This window comes from Anopheles gambiae, chromosome 2 (genome assembly GCF_943734735.2).
Source record: "Anopheles gambiae chromosome 2, idAnoGambNW_F1_1, whole genome shotgun sequence".
NCBI classification, from domain to species: Eukaryota; Metazoa; Arthropoda; class Insecta; order Diptera; family Culicidae; genus Anopheles; species Anopheles gambiae.
Genome location: NC_064601.1, coordinates 90,044,076 through 90,067,234, shown reverse-complemented (window position 1 = coordinate 90,067,234; position 23,159 = coordinate 90,044,076). Strand labels below are relative to the sequence as shown.

General features: G+C 47.4%; 1 protein-coding gene across 2 annotated transcripts in view; it reads right to left on the bottom strand.

The window, feature by feature from the left end:
- The window catches only part of LOC1276466 (division abnormally delayed protein), a 129,118-nt gene that overhangs the window by 20,646 nt on the left and 85,313 nt on the right, over positions 1-23,159 (bottom strand). For both annotated transcript variants that reach the window (XM_003435681.2, XM_315813.5), the window contains exons 3-5: positions 15,713-15,874; positions 7,519-8,083; positions 7,220-7,406 (exon numbers count right to left, since the gene is read on the bottom strand). In XM_003435681.2, the coding sequence (XP_003435729.2) occupies positions 7,220-7,406; positions 7,519-8,083; positions 15,713-15,874 (914 nt within the window). The remainder of the gene's footprint in view (positions 1-7,219; positions 7,407-7,518; positions 8,084-15,712; positions 15,875-23,159) is intronic.

Sequence of the window (23,159 nt, the reverse complement as noted above, 5' to 3'; positions counted from 1 at the left end):
GTGTGCGTCTTCTTACACCATATCACCCGCGTGCAGTGGTGCAAGATTTTGGATGGAGGAAGTGACTTCTTGCCTTGCCTTCAAACGTTTCGTGTTTCTTCTATCAGGCTAACTTCTCTGCGATAGGTTACCACCACCCGTCCACGGGTTCGTAAACGGTTCACGGGCTTTTTTGTGGTAGCGCTGGTAGGTCCCTGTTCGGCTGTTGACTCTACTAATTCGAGAGTGTTGAACATTGATACAGGTTTGGCAGCTCCGAACCTGTCCGTACCTCTGCGCCAGACAGCTTTGCGGCATTCGCACCCAAGTAATCCCCCTCGGACTCTGGACTGACTGGAGGAGGTCTTCCTCCACCCTTAGTTTTGGAGTGAGAGAAATCCTGGAAATTCAAAACTCCTGATTCTACATACATACAGCTGAGACAGCGCCAGTTAAAAACAAGAAGATGATCCCGTTCAGTTACTGGGAAACACTAAGCTGACTTTCATTTGACAACGCTATCAGAGCGATAGGCACAACATTTGGAGCAGCGGCAAAGCTGTTCTGCTTGAAACAGCTGGCATGCCGATATCCGAGTTTCAGACGGTCATCGGCTTAAAATTATTGATTATTTTAAGAATAAAACTGGAGCACGTCCGAAATTCCAACAGTAGAGTGTGAGAAGCTTTGGTTCAATAGATAAACCCAGGTGGACATGCCCAGGAAACTCTCTGGTTTGTCTTTCAATTTTTTCATATTCAAATTTGGAAACTGATTGATCTTCAGTTAAAGTATTTAGTTTATAAGCTAGAATTATAGAAGACTTAACACATGTTGTCAAATGTTCGCGCGTTCACTCAATTTCAAACATTCAAACGATGTTAATTCAATGTCAGATTTAATTACAAACAACACCAAACTCCTGCATAATCTGACCTAATCAGTATAGAATAGTTCCCATGTGTTAACAAATTTCGTGACTAAACGTGTCGTGCGTAATGCGCCTCCGGTTCACCCTCGAGGCTCCTCCCGGTGGCGTGTGGGGGGGGGGGGGGGGAAACGTCCGGAAATTCGTCCCAGCGGAGCATGACTTCGCGCAATGAAACGTGTAAGCGAAGATTACAACATCGTTAATGGCATATTTCGAATAGATGTACGCTCTCGCCCTTTCGTTCATTGGCAGCGGGCCCATCAATGAAAACGATACCCATACTGATGTATGTGTGTGTGTGTGCGCGCACCCGTGAACATGTGGGAACGTGAATGAAGCCAGCATGCTTTTAGCCAGCAGCAGCAGCTCGGCTGGCTCTGGGCGCCAATCTTGCTGCCATTGCCGAAATATCGAACGAATCGAAGAAATGAAGATTATTCGATACTGTGAAGAGCGCAAAGCGAAGCGCGAAACAGAGCCAAGTAGTTTTGGAATGTTTGGGACAGAGAGTTCGCATGGGCGCAGCAAAAAACAACAAAAAAAAGACGAAAGAAGAAGAAAGAGAGGAGAGAGAGAGAGAAAAACACACACACACACAAAACAAGAAACGCAACTTAAAACATAAAACTAAAAGGGAAAAATGGCAACACATAGAGCAAGCAGGAATGGAGCAAACGCAACAACAACAGCATCGAAATGTGCATCGCGCGCACGGATAGCAAAAAAAACGGCTGCGGTAAGAAAAAAGGCCTCGGCAACTAGCAGCCACACGTGAGAAGACAGGCGTAAAGCAGGCGGAAGAAACATAACCGTGCAACGCACACCTTCGCCGCGCGGTAAGCAAGCGCTAAGAAAAGTGAAGCCGTTTCGTTCGTGCGCAGCTAACAAGCGGGATGAAAGCCCCGAAAACGAAGAACCCGTTCGCTATGTGCGCACTGAAAGCTGTTAGCAAACAAACACCAGCGACGGCGCGTTAAGCAGCCCCCTCTGAACGCTATGCTGCAGCAGCAGCATAAAAACAAATGGAAGATAACAGTGGGAAGCGGGCTCGGGAAGCAGCAAGAAAGTGTTGCGTTGATTTGCAAAATTATAATCAGTGGAACTGGAACTGTTCACTCCCTTTCTCGAAAGCAATGTCGTGGGACGTGGGAAGCGATGGTGGCAGCTTCCTGTGGGGACATGACGTGTGGACAGACAGTAACAAAATGTGAAAATTCTATGCACATGCTTACTTTACATTCAATTGTCTTTAAATCATCTCCGGCAAAGCGTTTGCTGGCCTCCGTGGCCTACACCCAGGGCAGTTGCTTCCTTCGACCCGAAGGTATCAGAAAAGTCAACCGAAATTCCTTTCCACCTCGCAACGGGTGGTCATGGTACACATACACACACACACATACACACGTACGCAACACGATGGAACCCTGGGCGAAGAAGCAACTGAGGTGCCCGTTCGGCAAAAGAGCATCATCGCGGCATCGCCTTTTTAACGAGTTGGCCGGGGGCACCCGCGTCAAGCGAGAGGGGTGAAGGCGCGCGAAGATCTCCCCGCGAAAGAACAAAACTGCAATCGGGGCTAAGAATGTATTTCTCTGTCTCTTGCGAACCGGGCACAGCACAACACAAACAAAGCAAACAAGCAAGCGAAACAACAACGGCAGCAACAACAACAAAAAATAGAAAGAAACAACACACATATCCAGTTAAACCTGTTTTATGTGTGTTTTATTACTTTGACCAATAACACTTAACGAGAAATTGAATCTGTTTCCACGGTTTTTTTTTAAATTTTATTTTCTGCAATGGTATGGCCTCCGGGCAATGGCAGAGTGGCGTGGAATGCCGCGCCGCTTCTCTCGCTTCACTGTTCCAACGTACACACCCCTGTCTCTCTCTCTCTCTCTCTCTCTGAATGCCATTCTGTGAATGCTCGTCTGTGTGTGAGTGTGTGTGTGTCCCATGACGCAATGAGCTTTAAATAAGATGATCATCACAGCAAAGCGAAGCAAAGCCACTGCCAAAGTAGCAACAGCCAAGGATGACTAAGAACTGGAAAACCGGCACAGCAGAGCTCGAAAAGCGAACCATCGCTTGTAAGCTTCTTCCCGAGCCGGCCACATTCCACAAGGGTGCAGCCTTCGCTACGTGCATTTGGGAGGTGGGATGGGCTAGGGTGAGGAAGAAGTTCTGGTGCGCTGTAGCACGCGGGTTCCAGAGCAGGCGCATTGGAACATTCCTTCATATGTTGAACCCCGCACCAACCGACCAAAGACAAACAGCAGAGACAAGGTGTCGCGCGCGCAACGAAAGTGAATAGAGGAAACACAGAAAAGGAAACCGCGCCATCAGGAAAGTGTATGCAATGGGGCAACAGAGACCAAGAAAGGAGGGAGGGAGAAGAACAGGAAAGGGAATGGTAAAGAATGTCTTAAAGCAGTCGGAAAAGTGAAGGAGCTAAGCGTATACAAGCGTTAAGCGTTGAACGGAAATGACCGGTTGAGGAAGGTTAGAAAGGCCTCCAAATCAAATGATGCGGAGCCAACCAAGACACGCTGAGCTCACCGAGCGAATGATCTGGTGAAGTCTTTATACATGCAAGCCGGATGAATTGATTGTCAAAGATTATCTTAAGCATGCTCTCGCTCTGCTACAACTTTTACTTCGGGTTCTTATCTCGGGGGGAGGTGGTTGGAGTTCCGTCCAAAAGCCGTCCAACTGATTGTCCGTGTCTCGTTCGGCGTCTTAAAGAGTGACGTTGGCCATAAAAACCACTATGTAAATGGTTCACCCGCGCGGGCAGTGGACATGCTTTACCTAGTGAAGCTTGCAACGGCACACCACAGACACACACACACACACACACACACACTCCAATACCAATACCCCAAAAACAGGTACGAACGAGTATTTCTCAATGTCAAACTTTGTGCAAAAGTCAAAAGAATGTTTGCCGCACTGCGCCTCCGCGCGGTCCCCCTTCCCAGATACTTCGCCTTGCCGAAAGTCCGCAAAAAAGCGCCCCCAGAAATGGCAGACTTCGGCGCACACTTTACCAAAAGGGAGATAATTCATTGCACACCTCGCGCGCACACTCACACACACACTCTGGGAGGACAAAACTTCACAGCCCTGTGATGGCGGCAGCAGCGGGTGGAATGAACCATGAGAACCACTTTCAAGGTCTCTCGTGTGCCACCCACCTTCAAAAGCAAAAGCGCGAGCGCACACACAGCAACACACACACACACAAACAGTTGGGGTTTTGGATCTTGGTTTTGGCCTGACGGAACAATTTAGATAAGACTCCGCTCTCGAAGTGCTGCTCGGTTTCGGCATTCGGTGATCGGAGCCGGAGACTAGCATTGTCCTCAGCTGGGAGGAAGAAAAACGGGCATCTTCCAAAGGCTTCCAAGCCCCACAACGACGAAGACGTTTATGATGATGGTGGATAACAAGAGATGAACGAAATAAAATCATTTCCCAAGCGACCAAACAACACGAGGCTGGCGGCTGGGCGATCTGGGCGACCCCCTTAGGTCCCGCAGCCGAGGATAACGACCACAATTAGGAACGATTAGCGTGAGTTAGCGGGCGCGTTTTCGACGGTGATTATCCGACAACGGTACTCGTTCGATTAGTCATCGAGACGATGACTCAGAAGAGGGGACCGACCATGGCATGACTCGCTGGAGATGGCCACTCTCGTTGACGAATCGTGGTTGACGAATCGACGAATTAGTTTGCCGAAAAATGTTTATGGCACTTTCGTGCGCTGACTAAATTCGCGGACGCGACTCGAGTTTACTAGACAAGATAATCGATACCGCGGCGCGATGTGATGCCCAGAATTGGTGTGGGACGATGCTAGATTTATGGCAGTTTTTTGTTAGTTGAAACCTTTCCTTTGCAAACCACATTACGCACGTCCGTTGGATCTAGCACACCGTCCATGCCACAACAGAGCCTCTTCAATTTATGATTAACATAATTACAGGAATTCTAACGAGAGCCATCATCCACCGGAGTAAAAGGACCATCGACTGGCGAAGAAGCACAAGCAGCAGTGTCTAGACAATCGCCAACCATATCGCCACCACGGAGCACCGGCACGAGCAGGCCGACACGACTGGCAACAAAGTCTAGCCTCCACCAGGGAAGGCCCTCAGCACTATCTGCCGAACGCGTCGTGTGGTTTCTCTGCAGAAGGTTTGCCCTGTCCCGGGCATTCCAGCTTCCATCTCTCGAGAACCATAAAGCACTCGTTTAAACTGAATTAAACATATGTTATGCGCTCGTTTACGTACCGGTCGGATTCTCGGCCGTGCTGCTGGGAGCAGCTACCGGGTGTAAGCTGCTACACCGCAGCCTTACAGCCACTCTCATGCAGGGGCAGGGGGCATTCGGCCAGGATCGGAGGCAACGAGTGTGTTGTGTACTCGTTGCTGCACCGTAACTTGGCGCTCGCTAACAAACTGCTACAAGGTCGGAAATGGTCTCTCGACTCCCTGGGCGTGTGTTTGTGTGTGTGTGTGTACAGGGAGTTATCTCGCATCGGTCATCACCATCATTTGCTCTCCACTGGCTGCTGTGGTACCGCAGCTTTAGTACCATTGAGAAATAATCTTAACCGTACTGAACAGGCTTTCGACGAGGGGGGGAAAGAGCCAACATCAAATTGTTTTAATTTAAGAGCCTGCTCTGGAGCAGCAACTCCACCAATGCCAATAGAGAAATCAATGCCTCAAAGTTGGGTCTTGTTTTTGGCATGAAATGAACCGACGTCGGGTAAATATTTGTTTACTCCAGTCGTTTTGGAGTTTAGTGCCAAGTTTAACAACTTTGCGTTGTAAAATAAACAAACAAACTATTTACAATATTCAGTTAAATTGTGGCAAACCGTTTCAGCTTTTTTGTTCTTCCTCTTTAGGGTCATTGTATCCAGCTTATGTGCAAGGGTTGCAAATAACCCACTGAGCTAGCTGTGGGGAGCACAAAGTTGAATGCAAAAAAAGGCAAGAATTCGTCAAACCCCCGGAACATTGTTTGAAACTCGACCCATTGAAGTTTGTCAGCAGGTGTACGCGCTGTCGGGGAAAGATGCTTCAAAACTCCGAACCTTCCCAAAGGTTTGTGCTTAGCGTGGCACATGTTTAGTGATGTATACAAAATTCGTCGCAATAGCCGAGGGGTTGGAGAAGCAGAAATAAAAACTCTCAAACCCTAACTCCTATACACCGTGGTTCCTCGTAGGTTTCAAGCTTGTCCGATTCTAGCCAGAATTGCCCGATCAACGTTAGCGCGTGCAGGTCAAAGACCACGTCAGCATTCTTGAGTGCCGATTTGCAGTTCGCTTGTTTTTTCGCTTCCTCATATTGCCTAGCTGTGGTCCAACCACACCGGCTTCGGCACAACCGAAACTTCAACAATGGCGCGTTGTGACATTTGCTGACGCTGGACTAATTCGCGATTCCACGAACCGTTGATTGAACCCGATCGTGACAATTCTAACCAATGTGGAGCACATACACGCAGCACAATGTCTCCAATGTCAGCCAACGGCAACGGCACGGATCGGTTCAGAGTGGCCAAATGTTGCTAATGTTCAACGATCATTTGTAGGGTTCCAAAAACAAAGCAAAAAAAAAATGCTCGCATCGATCGATTTGGTAACAACAGACTAACAAACGGGGAACGTTTTCTACCCCTTTCGCCGGAATTCGATTTGCTGATGAGTGAGCGATGTGCTGATTTGCTAATTCCCATAATTACCAAGCGTAAAATGATTAAACAAACCTCCTTCCCCTCCCTCAGCCACGAAAGTGTGCAAACTGCAAAGTGCAGTCCGTGTTGTTTTGCGTTGTGGCTTTGGTTTGTTTTCGGTGTGCCCCTGATGGTGTGGTGGTCGGCCGGCATAACGCGTGTCCGATGAACAATGTTGATTAATTTATCCACAAGGGTCACTGGGGTGCGCGGTGATGTAGTGATGATGTCTGACTAAATTTAGCGAACAAGTGGCAATTTCCCATGAATAGACTTCATTAACGCGAATTCATTCACCTCGCACCGCTCGCACGCACTAACGCTGGAAATGCAGCCGGGAGGTTTGCAATCGTAGTCGAGACTGTTTAACCGCCAGTTTAAATCCAACCCCAAAGCAAAACCGCCCCATGCCGCGTGGGACGATGGTTCTAAAATTAAACCTAAACGGTATTGTTTTCGCCTAAAATGCGTCCGCCCAACAGGCACGAATTGCATCTCAACTGAATCATCTCAGTGTACAGCGTGAGCGTGTCGGTGTGCTCCCCTTACCTGTTTTTCAAGCTGAGGTCCATTTTGCATCGCGTGCATGATGGCGTTCGACAGTTTACCGTCCAGGGATTTGATGTCCGTCTCGATGCCGTCTACCGAGCGGACGGTACCGATTAGCGGCACGATCGCCTCCGTCAGCGTCGACCAGCCCTTGTTCAGTGCGCCAACGAACTCGATTAGACAGCCCCTGCGGACGACAAAATATTGGAGGCATTGTTGGATTAATTTTCCATTCATCACGGCGCTGCTTCCATCGCGGAAAAGCCAAGCGCGGAGTTGTGCAAGGGCGTTGTCCTTACCGCATCACATTCTGGCACAGGCCGGCGCACGGTTTGGCGTGCAGATGGTTGTACCGCTTGCAGCTTCCGCAGTAGTTCATGCGTAGCAGCGCCTGCCGGCAGCTCGGCGCAGATACGCCCACCTCCTCGAGCTTCAGCAGCACCTCGGCCCCCTCGCGCAGGGCGCGCAGCAGCACGGACGCGGCACTGACGGAGGACACGAGCGAGCTGGACAGCTCCTGCGGCACCATGCCGAACGGTTTCAGATCGTCGTACGTGTGCACCAGACAGTTCTTGTAGTCGCTGTGAAAGTCCCGGTTGCTGCCGCTGGCCGGGCGGCCCCGCTCCGTACCGTGAACGTCCGAGTGGATCGCGTGGTGGTACGCGACCGGGAATAGATCGCGGAAGAAGAGAATCGTCATCATTTCGAAATCGTCCCCGGCATGGTCGGCCAGCAGCTTCTGGCGGATGGTTTCGTACAGCTCGCGGATCGGCTCGCGGGACAGCGGCGACATCTTGCGGTAGACGGTCGAGAACAGGTTGAGCGTTTTGTTTTCCGACTGTTGCAGCAGCTGCAGCAGATAGTCTGGAACGAGCGGGACGCGGAAAGATGAAAATTGGATTAATCCATCGGAGTGGTGAGTTGTGGATGATGACGCGCATGACGCGTGGCATGATGTATTTCATAGGTTATTCAAGGCGCATTGGGATGTGAGCATGAGCAGGATATTCGTTAAGAGTCACTTATATTGGTAAAGTGGACTTAAAGTTGTGAGTTAACTGGTCGGAATCTGATTGTTATGATAGCATAATTTGATCCCAAATACAACTCTTGTATGAGATTATCAAAGCAAATAAAGCAACAAATAGCAGACGACGAGAACCTCTTGCATTGGTTTGATTGGATTGTTTTATCACATCGCATTCCTTTTCAAAAGAATGCTTAAGAGGATATGTCTGATGTACACCCAGAAGGATACTGAGGAAGAATGAATAAGCAGCAACGAAACAACCTGGCCTTCGGCGTCTTCCAATTCCAAGCATACAATTTTCATTCACTTTGCGCTGAAAGTGTTGAAAGTGGAAACGGCATTACTTTGCACAACCTGGAAAGGTGAGAAAGCGCAGCAAGATAAAGAATGCATTCCTACATTCCTGATGTGGTGAGAGTAAAACCCGAATGACTCAGTGGTTGAAGAATTCCATCGTCATTGGATTATTGAACACGGCGCAAGAATTTGCTGATGGCTTCATGATGGATATTAATCACAAACAAGTTTGCCTGGAATTGGTATGTTTAGAAAGGAACAAATACCCCAGAGCAGCTGCCTGTTCTGTCTAGCTTTCCTAAGCCATTTCATCCAATCCAATTAGTCACGGGTTAAAGATTCTTACAACATCTAATAAAGCTAAAATAAAACCAGCAGCCAGCATTTCCTGCAGGAATGTTTTGGGCTGGGACGTGAATGAAAATCCAAAGCGTCCAGCCATCCCTGGTTCCTGTTCATAACTGAGCATCTCGTTCCCTAACTTCCCTACCAGCTCGCATACCACACACACACACACACACACACACACACACACTGCTGCAAGGACAAATCATCAAATAATCCGTTTGCATCGAAGATTATTAATGCAATTCACGTGAGTCACAAACTTTACTACTCCGGAACTGTGGATGCTATAGTTTGACCGACGCCGTGAGTTTCAACGGATGAGCTCCCGGACTACGGGAGCACAAGGTAGAACAAACAAGCATTTTGCCTGCGACATCCGTCCTTCCGGAAGGCTGCGAAAGTTGCGCTCGTCGCGTTCGCATCGGTGGAAATTGTGTATTCCACACACGAGAGTAATTCCAAAGGCATTTGTTAGCCGGGGCGCTGCACGAGCACGGATGAGCACAAATTTAACGACGAACTCGTTCTCGCTTTGCTAAATCGTTTCCGGCCACTACCGGGACGCAACTGTTCTTCCTCTCGCTTTTTTTTTTTTTTGGCGTCGTGGGGGGAACTAAGGGAATGGAGGATCTGGAGAATGGTTTGGGAGTCCTGGTCGTGTAGGAATCCGGAAAAAGGGGGAAAAGATGGGTTAGTGACAGCGCCACCTTTGCCGATGGTGGATGGCAAACTTTAACCGAACGCACGTTGTCGTGGTGCTGTCAATATTCCCGAAAAAGTTTTTGTAGTCTGGTAATTTTACAAGTCGATTTTCGTCCTCCCCCACAAGTCGAACTCGTCAAAAAGTGATGATTTTACAGTTTGAAATTTGTTACAACCGGTTAGCACGTTTTTAAAACGAGTTTAGTTTCTTTTGTGCAGTTTGTAACCCAGGAAGGATGACTTAAAAGTTGATTGTATAGTTTTGTAATCCATTCATTCAGTTCAAAATCAATTCATTACGCCTTTACTTGCTATTGGATTGAACTTTTGCCACCCAATGCACTCTTCTAAAGCGCCTCACTTTCCCCTGAAGCGTGTCAAAAATGTCACTAAACCTGTAAACAGTGTCTAAACAATATCTTTTTCACACCGGTACACAAAACTGAACCCCTAACCCAGAATGTATCAATAGTTTGAAGTAATGGTGGTGGCTTTTTTATGAAACATGGAACACAAAGCACGCGCCAATGCACGAAATGGCTCTCCCACAATATCGGACGCATTATATGCCGGTTGTGGAGCAGAGAAAAAAAATGCTTTAAAAATATAAAACGAACACCACATAAATTCGCGTGTCCGCTCTTTTGACGATGTGTATTCTGGCGCTTCTAAAAAAAATCGACGCGAGATTTATTGTCACACACACGCACACACTTGGACCCCTATTTCGACCCCCGTGTGCTTGATGGTTTGCGGCCCGCAATCGATTTGTTTTCTTTACTCCGCTGCGCAGCTTCACTTTTGCTTTTGCAGTAAGCAATATTATACAACAGCAGCAGCAGCCGGAATAAAGCAAAAAAAAGCAACCAGACTCGTAAAATTTCGATTTTGCCGTTCGAAATGACATTGTCATAAAAATTTATCCATTTTCCGCTCATCGGCCAACCCAACAGCGGGCGGTGGCCCGTGCACGAAGGAAACGAAGGAATCGGGAAGGAAGCTGCTGGTGCAAAAATTATAAAATGATAAATCACAGCTTGACGACATGTGCAGAGGAGCGGGATGGTTGCGCGAGTTCTCCACAGGGATGTGTTTGCTTGGGCGTTGCGCGGTTTCAATTTTTTGTTTCATTCACCCCGTTGTCATTTTAAATATGTTGCACCGTTTCTCGTATCATCTCACTCTGTCGATTTTTTAAAGTTAACAGAAAGCTCCCCACACAACGTTTTAGAAGCGACGTTTTCTCGCCAAATAAGGCTATCCAATTAATGCGATCCCAACGGTGATCGGTTTTGTTGGCGAGGGAAAGGGATGCGATGAGCAGGAACAGTCGCTCGGGACAGGAATAATGTATTCCAAACGTGCCAACAGCGGCCGGCAGCGGATCGGAAGAACCGCTGCCGGGTGAAAGACATTTAATGGAGGATGTATCATCGCGCGAGCGCTCGCTCGCTCTAGCGGCGGACCGGGATTATACGCTTGGTGTCAGATTATTTTCTTGCAATTAATTAGATTATCGAGAGCCCGTCAAATGTGGGCTGCTAGAGATTCTGATTGGAGCGGGGCGGGAGGAAGGGGGGGTGGGAAACAAAAAATCACACGAGGTGTTTTCTAATGAATATTAATTTTGATATTAATTTTACGGGCGGGCTATCTAACGGGCTGACCGCAATTTTGATGAATTTGCATGTCGTACCCATATTTTCGGTTTAATCCACCAGTACAAACATACATAGCCGTGGTGGACGTGGTGTGATTAATATAAAGCTGGTTTTAATTACACCTTCTCCAAATAGAGAGCTCTGCCGCTACTGAAGTGGACGAGTGAACGCAAAGCTATTGGGGATTGTAGTGATTTTTGACACTTTTTCCGGCTCCTCCGACGCATCAAAACACTCGCTACATATTTAACCATTACGTGTGTGTGAGTGTGTCGATTACTATTTGATCAAAATTTTGTGATTTTGCGTGTGCATTACGTGTGGTACACGCGGGTGTGGCGGGGTACAATATACAATATTTATTCACCTTTTGAACGCACCGCACAAAGCCCGATCTCGCCTAAACAGCACCGCCGCCGCCCTCCCCCGGCAGCGCTGCATATTGAATTAAGCCATCGCATAGAGGTAGCCTCTGGACGCGCGATGCCCATTACGTTATGGCCCACGGGGCCCCGGGCCAGCCTTGCCAAAAGTTTTCCGGGGGATGCAATTTTCGACTGCATACATAATTCAATCAGATGCACTTCCCTCTCTGCCAGACCTGAGGTTGAGCATCGGTCCAGCCAGCCACCGCTGGCCGGAGTTGGAACACAACTAGCCCGCACCTGCACAAGAGTGCACTTTGCGATCCACCGGTTTTTTGTTTTGTTGTTGTTCTTGTTCCTTCCACTATCACCACTTCCGAAGCGTTGGAGTGCAGCAGTTTGTTACTGCAATTTAGGCTCCGGTTCTAGGGCCGCTACTGCTCTCCGGTGTGTTGTTTGCCCTGCTTCAAACGCCCAAACAGCGGATATGGGAGCTTCGGATTGCAGATTCACCTCCGTAAACCACATAAACATACACCGGCACAGACAGACACACACACATACATACACCGGCAACCACCCTCCGCAGCATGCCAATCTTCGAGCCGACGGAACACAGCGGCGACGAGTTCGATGGGAAAGTTTAAAATTTGCATAAAACCCCAGTCCATCAAGGCAGAGGTTGGCTACGGCAGCCAGAATCGACAGCCCACCCGCCCCCCACCCCGACTGTCGACTGTGTGTGTATCGTGGAAAGGGCGGTACGATACGCCGTGCGGAGGTGCACTGTTGAATATATGCACATATATATAAATGCAGCGCCATATATTCACCTGCACACCGTCAGCGGGAAAGACCGTGGGAAGAATGCAAGCACTGGGCGGGCGGCTCTCGGCGGGTGGTTTTATCCACCGGTAATGCAGGGCAGGAGCTGCATAGGTTTAAAGCACCCAGCAAGAGGATGATCGGGATCGGCGCAACTGAACGCTGCCAAATCGAGTGATCTATTTTCGTTTCGTCAGATTTGTAAGCTATCCGGACGTGATTCAAATCCAATCCGGGTCCGGGATTCAATTGCCAAGCACTCGAGTGGCGGCCCGCGTCATAAGGTACGTGTGGATTGAAAGTAAATGAAAGCAGATGGGAATGTGTCGTTAATGTGAATCTTCTATTTTTGTTTTTTGAAGGATAAGGAAACTGAACTAATATTAAGAGGAGGTCTTATTGTGGAGTTTTAATAGAACATCCAATTATAGCAATTAGGTTCAAGCCGCAATCAAAAAGAAACGTGTTAATTGATAAATAACTGACACATTTCAAAACATCCACCCCTATCACCACAACACCCATAATGCCAAACGTTAACTACCCCTCTGCAATTATGTGCGGAAGCGTTTGTTTGTTTGCTTTTGGTTTTTTGCGACCCCCGGTTTTATGACTCATCGACATCTCAATCCAATTCACCCACCCAGCACCATCCGATGATTGTTCGAAGCAATTAGAGCAATTGACAAAGGCCCTAAACGAATTACACATCTACTCAACGCCCAACAACACACTTGGCGGCACACAATTGTTATAATTATGTGCGCGCACCTCCGATACGGCACAAAACCGGGACCAATCAAAGGTCAAGTGCATGTGTGTGTAGTCCAGTTCGCCCACTCGAAAGTGTGATGTCACGCATAATTATCGCATTAATTGCGGTGTAATTGTTGAGTATTAATCATCACACGCCCGTCCGCGTGCTTCGCTTCGGCCCAAGCAAGCGCGCTTTCGATTGGCTTGTTAAACGCACCAGCCGATGGTAATTTACATCGTCAGCACGATCATCATCGACCCTATTACTACCGTTAGACATCGATTTATGTTGTTTGCTTCCTTTCGGTTGACATAAACATGTCAATCTCACGAAGCACGGTTCCACGAAGGCGTTCGAGCGCCTCGGTCTCTAGGACGGTCGATGTACGGTACGGAATCTAAAGCAATTCTTGGCACAGACACAAACACAAACACACACACACACTTGGGGCAAACCTGATATCCCATCGATGATACATGAGGATCCCGTCGATCGATGAACTGTTTCGAGATGCATAGAAAATGCTGTCACGACTGCAAGCATAGAATAGTAATCCGTACCTTCTCTAAGTGACCGTCATCGACGCTTCCACATGCTGTCGTGTCTCAAACATGCACACACACACATCGATGTACGTGTGCGTAGTTTAAAAGCTATCCACCGTTGGGTGATCTGATCCCGGGGCCACCGTTCGTGCCGGTCGGACTAAACGGTGGTAAATAAATTACGGCCAAATCCAGCACAGAAAACCTGCAGCTGCAGTAATTGATCGCATTAATCAATGTCCCCCTGTGCTTGCGGTACGGTGTAGAAAGAAGCGATTGAATCGGCCACCGAGCGAGATGTGTGGGCTCGGCCCCGAGGACGGGGTGCAGCGCGGGCTAACCCATCGGAAACCGGGTTTTGGGCTGCCAATCGAGAATCAAGAAGACGGACCACAATAGCCACCACCAGCACCCGAAGGACTATCGGGAGACTGTTTTGGGTGGCATCGATATTCTGGTCTCGTAGCTCTTTCCCGGGTGATACACTCACCCCGGGCACTGGGTGAGTCTTGCTCTACACCCAAGAGAGTCTACCCGCTCCATACACACACACAACATTCACACCTGAAGGCGCCCGGCAGCTCTGGACTGGCAGAGCGTTTGATCGATTGGACCTCCCCTCGCTTTGGCGAACGACAACAACGGGGGATTAGCGAGCTTGGAAAACATATTCTTCCTGCATTTACATTCGGATCTAATAAATTAAGCACTTAACCTTATACGGTCGTACCGAGCCGGGCCGGACGACAAACCTGGTGCAATAAAGGATACCGCCGCTCTACCAGGGAAGGGGGGTGGTTTGTGGTGCGCGTGTAGGTGGTGGACTCCTGCGCCCGGGCCAGTCATAACCGTACGCGTAAGCGCTCATACGATTGATGAGTTATTTTATGGCTGTATCATAGCGATTTGTTAGACCGCCGATGCCCTAGAGAGTGTAGGTTGGGGCTCAGTGTCGAAAACAACAACGTGATTCGAGGGATCAACTTTTTGCAAGTGGTAGTGACATTTTAGGTTCCGGATGGTCAGCCATAAGGCAGATGAAGTGCGAACATTTTGCAAACTATAGAAAGATTGCAGTAAACACGATAAACGTTTAATAACAATTTACAATGATTGTTACTTCACAGGAGTTGATTTGAAACCTTTCTAGAATCGGTGTAATATGTTTTGATATCTTATTACTTTCATAAGGATTGATTGATCGTGCTATGAGCTAAACATTTCAGATATAGGGGCCGTAGATATTCCGTTGTAAGTTCGTAGGCTGAAATTTCAGCATGTCAGCTGTTTGTATTGTATAGCAGTTTTCGAGCAGCTATCTAAGTGAGTATAATAAACAGGTGGGCTTATCCCAAGATGTATGTATTCAGAAGGCTGATTTTTATTGCTTTTGATTCTGAATGAACATTTTAAGAGTGTTTTGAGTATTCGTCAAGCCTCAAGAAAGCTTGTTTGAACAAAAGTTTTCACCCATCCTGTCAAAAAGTGATATTCAAATTTGGTTTAAAAAAACATACTATGAGACCACCTGGACTTCATACACTTTGATTCTAGAATCCACCACGTGATCTCTTTAATGCACCTTGGGGTAAATGTAACCAACACCGTGTTTTCGAGCAGGTACTCGAATCTAATTCTAGCTTTGAGGCTAGAATAATCTAGACTGAAAATTGCAGGCTAGTTTTTTGTGTGGTTTTGTATGAAGTGTTTACATGATTTCAGCCTCCAACTGTCAAACTCCATACAAAAAACTGACTAGAATCGTGAAGGGCCAGCAAAATTAGCAATATTATGTAAAAAAAAGCATTCTTCAACTGATAAATATAGCATCTACAACAAGAAGGACACAACCGGACTGATTTAATCCTTGTTAGGCGCATATAAAAGCACCCAACTGTTAAATTAACCGAGCCTTTAATCCTCCAGCCACACTGCTCGCACCTACCGGCACAGCCACACTTACCTTTGTACACATTAGCAGCCGATTCCCAGAGCCCCCGCTGGCTTCGGATGTGGTGTTTGACTAGTCGTTCGAAGGTTTTCGTCGCCTTCGCCTGCAACTGTCGTTCGGTCTCGGCATCGCAGCAGATACCGCCGCACACCGGACCTTGGTCGTGCTGTGATCCTGTGGAAATGGGAGAAAGAGAGAGAGAGAGAAAGACACCAATTCCAGTTAGTAAATAATAAAAATGTTAATCCAAACAAGCGGCTAGTTTGCACAATTGGCATAATTAATGAGATGAATTGGAAGTGAATTTAATTTGTGAGCGTTTCGTTTGTGTTCCTTCCGTCTACACAATAATGTCCAATTGAGCGTTTCTGAGCGCCCGTGAAGTAATTCTTAGAACACTACTTAAAGTACTATCTCGCTCTGTAAAATCATCAACCAAAAGCACAGAAATACGTGCCAGAATGTCGATCGGGGTTGATTTGTTTATTTATTTATTTTTTCTTTACTCGAGATTTCATCCACCCAACAGTAGAGGAAGTGCATGCAAAAAAAAAAAAGCGGAGAGCAAACTACTCAACACTGTGACGACCCAACGCACAGGCCGCGTATCTCATTAGCGTGGAAACACTCTCGCTTAGATTTATTTTCCAAAACTCATCCCGGCTCCCACTTTTAACCTACACAACACGATGGCGGCGTACAAATAGTAGTGGTCGTTGTAGCCACTGTCGGCAATGTTCCGTTACGTAAGTAATGGAAAACGCGCCAAAGCCCTTTTTGCCACAGCCAGAATTCTTCCCATACCGTTTGGTAGAAAACCAACCGAGGGATGGCAAAAAGGGTAAGGGAAAAGCTAGGAACAAAGTGAATGAGAGAACAAACAAACCACGAGCCTGGAGCGCACACGAGACGCGGTCGGGCGCGAAAAGCCCACCTTCAAAAAGTGTGCGAATAATGGATATAAAGGCGCGTTGATGGCATCACCGCCGTCGTCCGTATCGTCGCCCCGTCGCCATCATCATCACCATCATCCGCTCCATCACAGGACCTAGCCGACCACTCTTGTGGCGCTTTTCATATTCCCAGAGCGCAGTGTGTAGTTTTTTCCTCGTTGTAATGGATTTTTTTTGCTTGTTTGTTGGCTTCACTTCGCTCGCTGGAGACTCACGGCAGCATCCCCACGGTCGCGAAGGACGCAAATTTTGCGCATGTCCAACGCGTACCAGAAAACGTGTGCGCATGTAAGCGGGGCATATTCCTGGCCAACCTTTAACACTATCCCATTTGCTCCGTTCCATTTTTTGCATCACTTACGAGATAGCGTTATGTAAAGAGAATTGAAATTGGGTTACTGCTACGTTCAATTCCTTTTTTTCTTCTTCTTTTACAATGCGGAGGATAGAAAAGCGGACATCGAAATAAAGGTGAACGAGAGCAAATGGTTGGTTTTAAATTACGCACACACACACACACATTCTTATCAAATTGGAGTCAGATGAACACTGCCGGTGCTTAGATTTCATTCACTACATTAACTCGCACGCGTCTGTACTGCCTTCTCCTGTCATTCGGGCAGGCTGTATACGAGTATGAAACAATAGCAGGCGCATAACAATCATAACAACCCCACTATCAAACGATCACAGCCGCCAGGAAACGACAACCACACGCGACCACGTGGCCTGCGCTCGCTCTAAGAAGGCTTTAGAAACGCCTCCACGAGGACGTTTGCGACGGCAAACTCCTGCGGCTCCTAGAGCCATTCTAAATTTCAAGCACCCCGATCCCTCTTGGCTGATATTCGCGTGTGTGTGTGTGTTTAGAAGTAGCTTCATCTAGCAATACAGCTTTGAGTTCACTGTACGTGGTGTGTGAGGTTTCCGGATTTGTCTTCAATTCGTTTCACTTCCCTCTTCTGGGCTGTGCAAGAGTGAGCGCTGGCAGAAGTGTCCTTATTTTTATAAGTTCACCCCCAACCGTGTTGGAGTTTTCATTCTACGCCGAGCTCTGAATACAACAGCGCGAAGGCTGTCACTTGTGTAGAAAGCATTTTGTTTTTGTCGTTGTAATTTTTCCAACAACCATCAGCACCATTCTAGCGGTGGTGGTAGGAGTTCCTCGTGAAGTGTGTGTAATAAAGCCAAGTGGATTTTGAAGACTCGGGGGGTTTGTTTGCGAATGCATTCGGTTTGTAAGCATTTGCGTAGCGTCACCGTGCCACACTTTTGTTTTTCGTTTCTGTTGTCTAGTGCTTTCTTTCGGTTAATTTAATTTTGATACAAAGCCTTTGAAATGATTTATGATTTAGAAGAATGTTAATATTATCTTGAAGAAGTGTCTTTTATATGGCACGTACATTGATGCTTCGCTTACCATCTCATTGTGGTCAATATCAGCAGAATAAATTGTGAACAATTTAAATAAACTATAAAGCCATCTTTCCGCAATATCATTTCTTGCAAATATCTCCATCCCCGGTAAAACAGTACAACCAAAAAAAAAACACAGTTGACGGTGAGATGATTTGCATTAACAGCCTCTTAATTAAATATTAATCTATTATAAATGGACCGAAACTCATCCCGCAAAGTTTTTCCAAGAAACAATTTTAACACAAATAAAACAACTGCACCACCGGACCTGCCTTGGCATCAAAGTAAAATAAAATCTGTCACCAGGCATCAGGTTTTCCTACCGGATTGAAGCTCATTTGCTTTTGAGAACCACCGCTCCTAATGTTACGCTTCATCTGATTCCAATATTTCTCCCACCGCGGCGGCCTAGCAATAGCAAGGATCAACAACTGCCCCAGCAACCGTTGACGGTACTTGAGGACGCTTCCTTTCTACCAAAGTGCCCGGGTGCTCTCGTAAGCGTAGAGCTTCCAGACACCAGAGCACCCGGGCACCATCTGTTTTGCCATCTGCGCTCATCGAGGTATCGCATCTCCGCTAGATGTGGCAAAACTCGCCACAGAAAATGCTGGATGGGTGTACGATTTCCGCTGTTCGTTTTCCATCTTTTCTGGCCTTTCTGCTTTTTTGCAACGATTTTCCCTCCATTCTTTCCACACATACACAAATATACACAGAATACATCTCTTTCTGTCTCTCTCTTCGCCGTTGGTGAAAGAAGTATGGTGGGTTTATCCGGGTCTGTTCCTCGTTCATTTCAGCTCGAACGAAATCCGGGACCGTGGTGAGGCACAGGCCCGCTCGAACGTGAAACGCAACAGAAAAAAAAATCTATATATCCGGTACCGGTGATGGCCTTGCGGGAAGCGTATTTCGACGTCTGTGGATGTGAAGAGGAAGAACAATTCAAAGTCTACAATTCCCCGGCTCGGTGGTGCTCAGCGTTTGCCAGGAAATGGAATTGTCATTTTATTTCACATTGCTCCAATTTCCTTTTCGACCATTGTGCGCGCCTCATCCATCCATGTGCCTCGGGAACCCGGCAACCCCGCCGGTACTACACCGCTGACTAATGGTTTTCCCTCTACCCAGAGCCCACCAGCCCGCTACCAGGAAACGGGCCAAAAGCGAGAGCAAGATGATGTTTGGTCGTATGCTGTGCATTATTGGTCGACAGAAATTCTATTTGCTAGAAGCACTTGTGCGAAAAGCTCGTTGCATGGGGAAGTGTGCTATGGAGCACCGAAGCAACGAACAGGGGTGTGATGCTATTAATGCACAGCAAGCAAGGGGAAATGGTTTTACATATTCATAATGCGAAATTTAATTTTAATTCCCCGAAAAACCTACACTCCCTGCCCGGGATCACACCACCAGATGGAGGGGGGGGGGGGGGCTCAATATACGAAAGCCCGACACACCAGACAGGCGAGCGTTTGACTGGTGGATAAGGATTTTGCTGGCAGCTCAAAACCATTCGCCAGGCAGCTTGTTAAGAGTTTTCCGAACTCGACCCGAACTCAATTTCCAAAGCAAGTGATTGATGGTGGAGTATCTCCCGGTGCAAGAGGTCGTCCGATCCGGTCCTGCCGGAGCGTTGTTGGAAGAGTTGACGAGGGGAGTTTGGTGCGCTGAGTTGGGGAGCAGCGATCGATTGGCTAGCTCTAAATGATGGATTGGTTGCTCTCTTGTGATAAAATTTCAATTAGCTGCAGTCATCTATCGATCGAAATTGATGCTATTTTCGCATTCAGAGAGCTTAAATAGATTTTTTGATGAGTACTTTGGCATATTTCTTTCTATATTACAATTTTAGTAAATATCAGCAACAACGAAAACCCGACCAAAATGACTAAATGACCAGGCGCCTCCTTTAATTTCATTCCAAAAATGGTAACACATTTTTCGCGCGGTATAAATCTAACACAAAGCCCCTTGATTCTATGCTGTTGTTCTGCACAGCATACATAAGTCCCCGATATGTGTCACTATTACAATCTCCATAAATCATAAATATGCACACCATTCTAGCGTGTGCTCTTTTCCCCATACAAATAAACTCCGTACCTAGGTGCGGTGCAAAAAATGAGGGAGACCACACTAGCCAAAATCACAACCAAAACACCAATCCTCGAGACCCATTTGACCGTGAAGCAATACGAAAACGAATTGGTTCCATATGTGGCTGACAGTTTTTCTCTCTCTCTTTCTCTCTGTGTGTACGTGTGGGCCTAGTCTATCTATACAGCATGACGAAACATGATCTAGTGTCCTCCCTGGGAGGGTAGAACTGTGCTCCCATTTTCTCTACTGCCAACCTCCTCATCCACCTGTACCAGCATGAGCGATGATACGTTGATTAGAATCGAATGTGCATCACACCGGAACTGGTTGCCAAAACGGTTGGTCCTTTCCGGAGAAGCGGGGGGGGGGGGCAGGTTTGTGGCAAAAGCGTGGCAAAATATTGCATGCGACGCTTACATCCCCAAAGCAGTTGGCAATCGTGTGCATATATTTCCGGCCTAACGACGACACGAGCAATAGAAACGGCACACCGGTGTCACTGAAATAGGTCAGTGGGAAAAATAATTCTCTCCCGCCGAGTGTGAGTGTGTGACTGTGATTGCAAAAAACAGATCTGGGGATCCCGGGAGGGTTTTTGCTATTATAAATTTGGTTTGTGGGGACCCTCTCTCTCTCTCTCTCTGTTCTGTGTTAGCACGCTTGTGTACATGTGTGTGCTTCTTTCCCTTTATTTAGGGTGTTGGCCGTGACCGTAACGGAAAACCATTTGTTACGGGCGGAACGAGCCATGTGTGTGTGCTCTATCGGCTGCTGTACTTCTTCCCTGCATACCGGCAAGGACAAACACACAAATCGCTTGGAGGGAGAGATAGTGTGGCGCACTATGGCAAGCGCCATAATGGCGTTTGCAATTTGTGCCGGCCATGACGAAATGGCTTCTTGCCCTGCGCCCGGGAGCCGTGCCTTTGCCTTTTGCACTCATGCCGCGAACATCTTGACCCATTGCCGAAATTGTCAAATGAGTATTAGAAAATCATTTCTTGCAGGCTTCTCTTTTCTTCGCTATTTCCCGCCGCCCTATGGAACCGGTAGATTGGCTCGAATCCAGCAGCAGCATCCGGAGGGGAGGGGTCTCTAAATTTGTAGCCCATGCCAAAGGTCGATCGCTTCCGATTTCTGTCTCAGCGGCTTCGAGCGGGCGGGCGGATCCCATGGGCTGGACAATTCAATCCCACACGCCCAAAGGAACGGTTGCATTGGCAGGAAAGATTGATAGTCCACACTTGGGACGCGGACGCTCCGTAAGAGGAAACACGCCTTATCTGGGAAGCTTTATCAACGCCCGAGGGTTTTTGGCATCCCTTTTTACATCCCCAGAATGGTAGAAGCAGGAAAATCGCGGGGGGGAACAAAAAGCGAAACAAGACAAACGGAAGCTTTATCGATGAAAATGCCTAATCCATGGTGCTGAGCCACACCGGAAATCCAGGATCTTCGCAACTCTCATTCATCATTTTTCCTTTTCGTCCCGCTCCATGCGACAGCTCAATCTTATCGCTCGGCTGCCCCCGTCCAAACGGGATGCCCTGGTGGGCCCCTTGCCGCAACCCGAAAGCTAAACGTTAGGACCAGTTGTAAATGAAGCAGAAATGCTTGAAAATCCTTTGCCCAAAATCCTCTCATCGTTTTTTTTTTATACATTTTCTTTCCTTTTTTGTGTGTTGAGGTTTCCAATTCACTGAGCTGCGCACGGTTTGAGTAGGGATTACGATGCTTTCGGGGCGTGTGTGTATATATATGTGCGTTTGTGTCTGCATGCGTGTGTAAGTGTAAATGTGTTTCCCTCAAAAGAGATGGATCTTTTCATTTTCAAACACTTTTTTTGTTGGGGGGGTCGCAATTTTCCTCTCCTTCCAAAACAAGCACAATTTTGCCCGGCCTAATGGGGCACGAAAGTTTTCCCGAGCTCGGCAGCGCAAGCCGGGAGAAGCCTCACTGCTGTTGTTGTTGTTGTTCACCGTACAACGCTGACGGAGCTTCTTCGCCCTGTGTCCGTCTTGTGGTAGGACAAATTTGAAGTTGGCAGTTGTGGCAAGTCAGCTTCTTATATCGATCGATGTTGCTTGCTTTATTTTTACAAATTTTTACGCCTCCAGCACCGTAAGTTCTTCTCCTTCGTCGGCGGAAGCACTACTGTTTCAAAGTTGTTTCATACACAAAAATGAAAAATTGAGCGTGGTGTTTTCCGTTTTGCTCGCTCAAAAAAGGGAAAGCCCCATGCCTCCGTAGTCACCGAAAACGCAATTTTCTTTCGCCACTGCACACAAGATGTTCCAGTGGGTTCTTGAACCAAATCGTCCTCTTGACCAGAGAAAACCCGGCATGTTGCCCGCGTCGCGTCTCGGCGCGTGATGGTGATTTTAACTGAGAAAACAGAACAAAATTTGACGTCGCTTGAAAGTTGGTAGCTGTATTTTAACCACGGCACGCCTTCCAATGAGAATAAAACTTTTCCTACGCGGTATGTTTCCAGTGCTTCCTGTGCTGCAGCATGTGGTTAGAATTGAGGCGGAAAAAGTTTCTCTGATTAAAACGCTTCCGGCGGTTCAAACTCGTTCCATCGGGGAATGGGGTTTTTTTGTTGCTTGCTACGCTAGAATTGGTCAAGAACCGGCAGTAAAATTCGAAACGTAACTTTTAACAGATAGCGGAACGAAACTCACTCGCAGTGAGCGATTTTCTGTGAATTTAGGCAAATTGAAATGAGCCTTTAAAAGATGATGCGACGTAATTGTGCTTCATAAGTTCGTCAATATTTTTAAAAAAGTTACCATTACCCCGATATCGGTTGGTCCGATATCATAAGAAGCTGGGTAGCGTATCATCATCTCAACCGATGGCTAATGGAAGCTAACAAGCGTGATTAGATGATGACAATTCGGGTTGTCAGGGACTGAATAGCTGAGCGCTCCGACAGAGATATGTTTGACATCAAAATCCCTGGCAGCATTTCCTTCGGC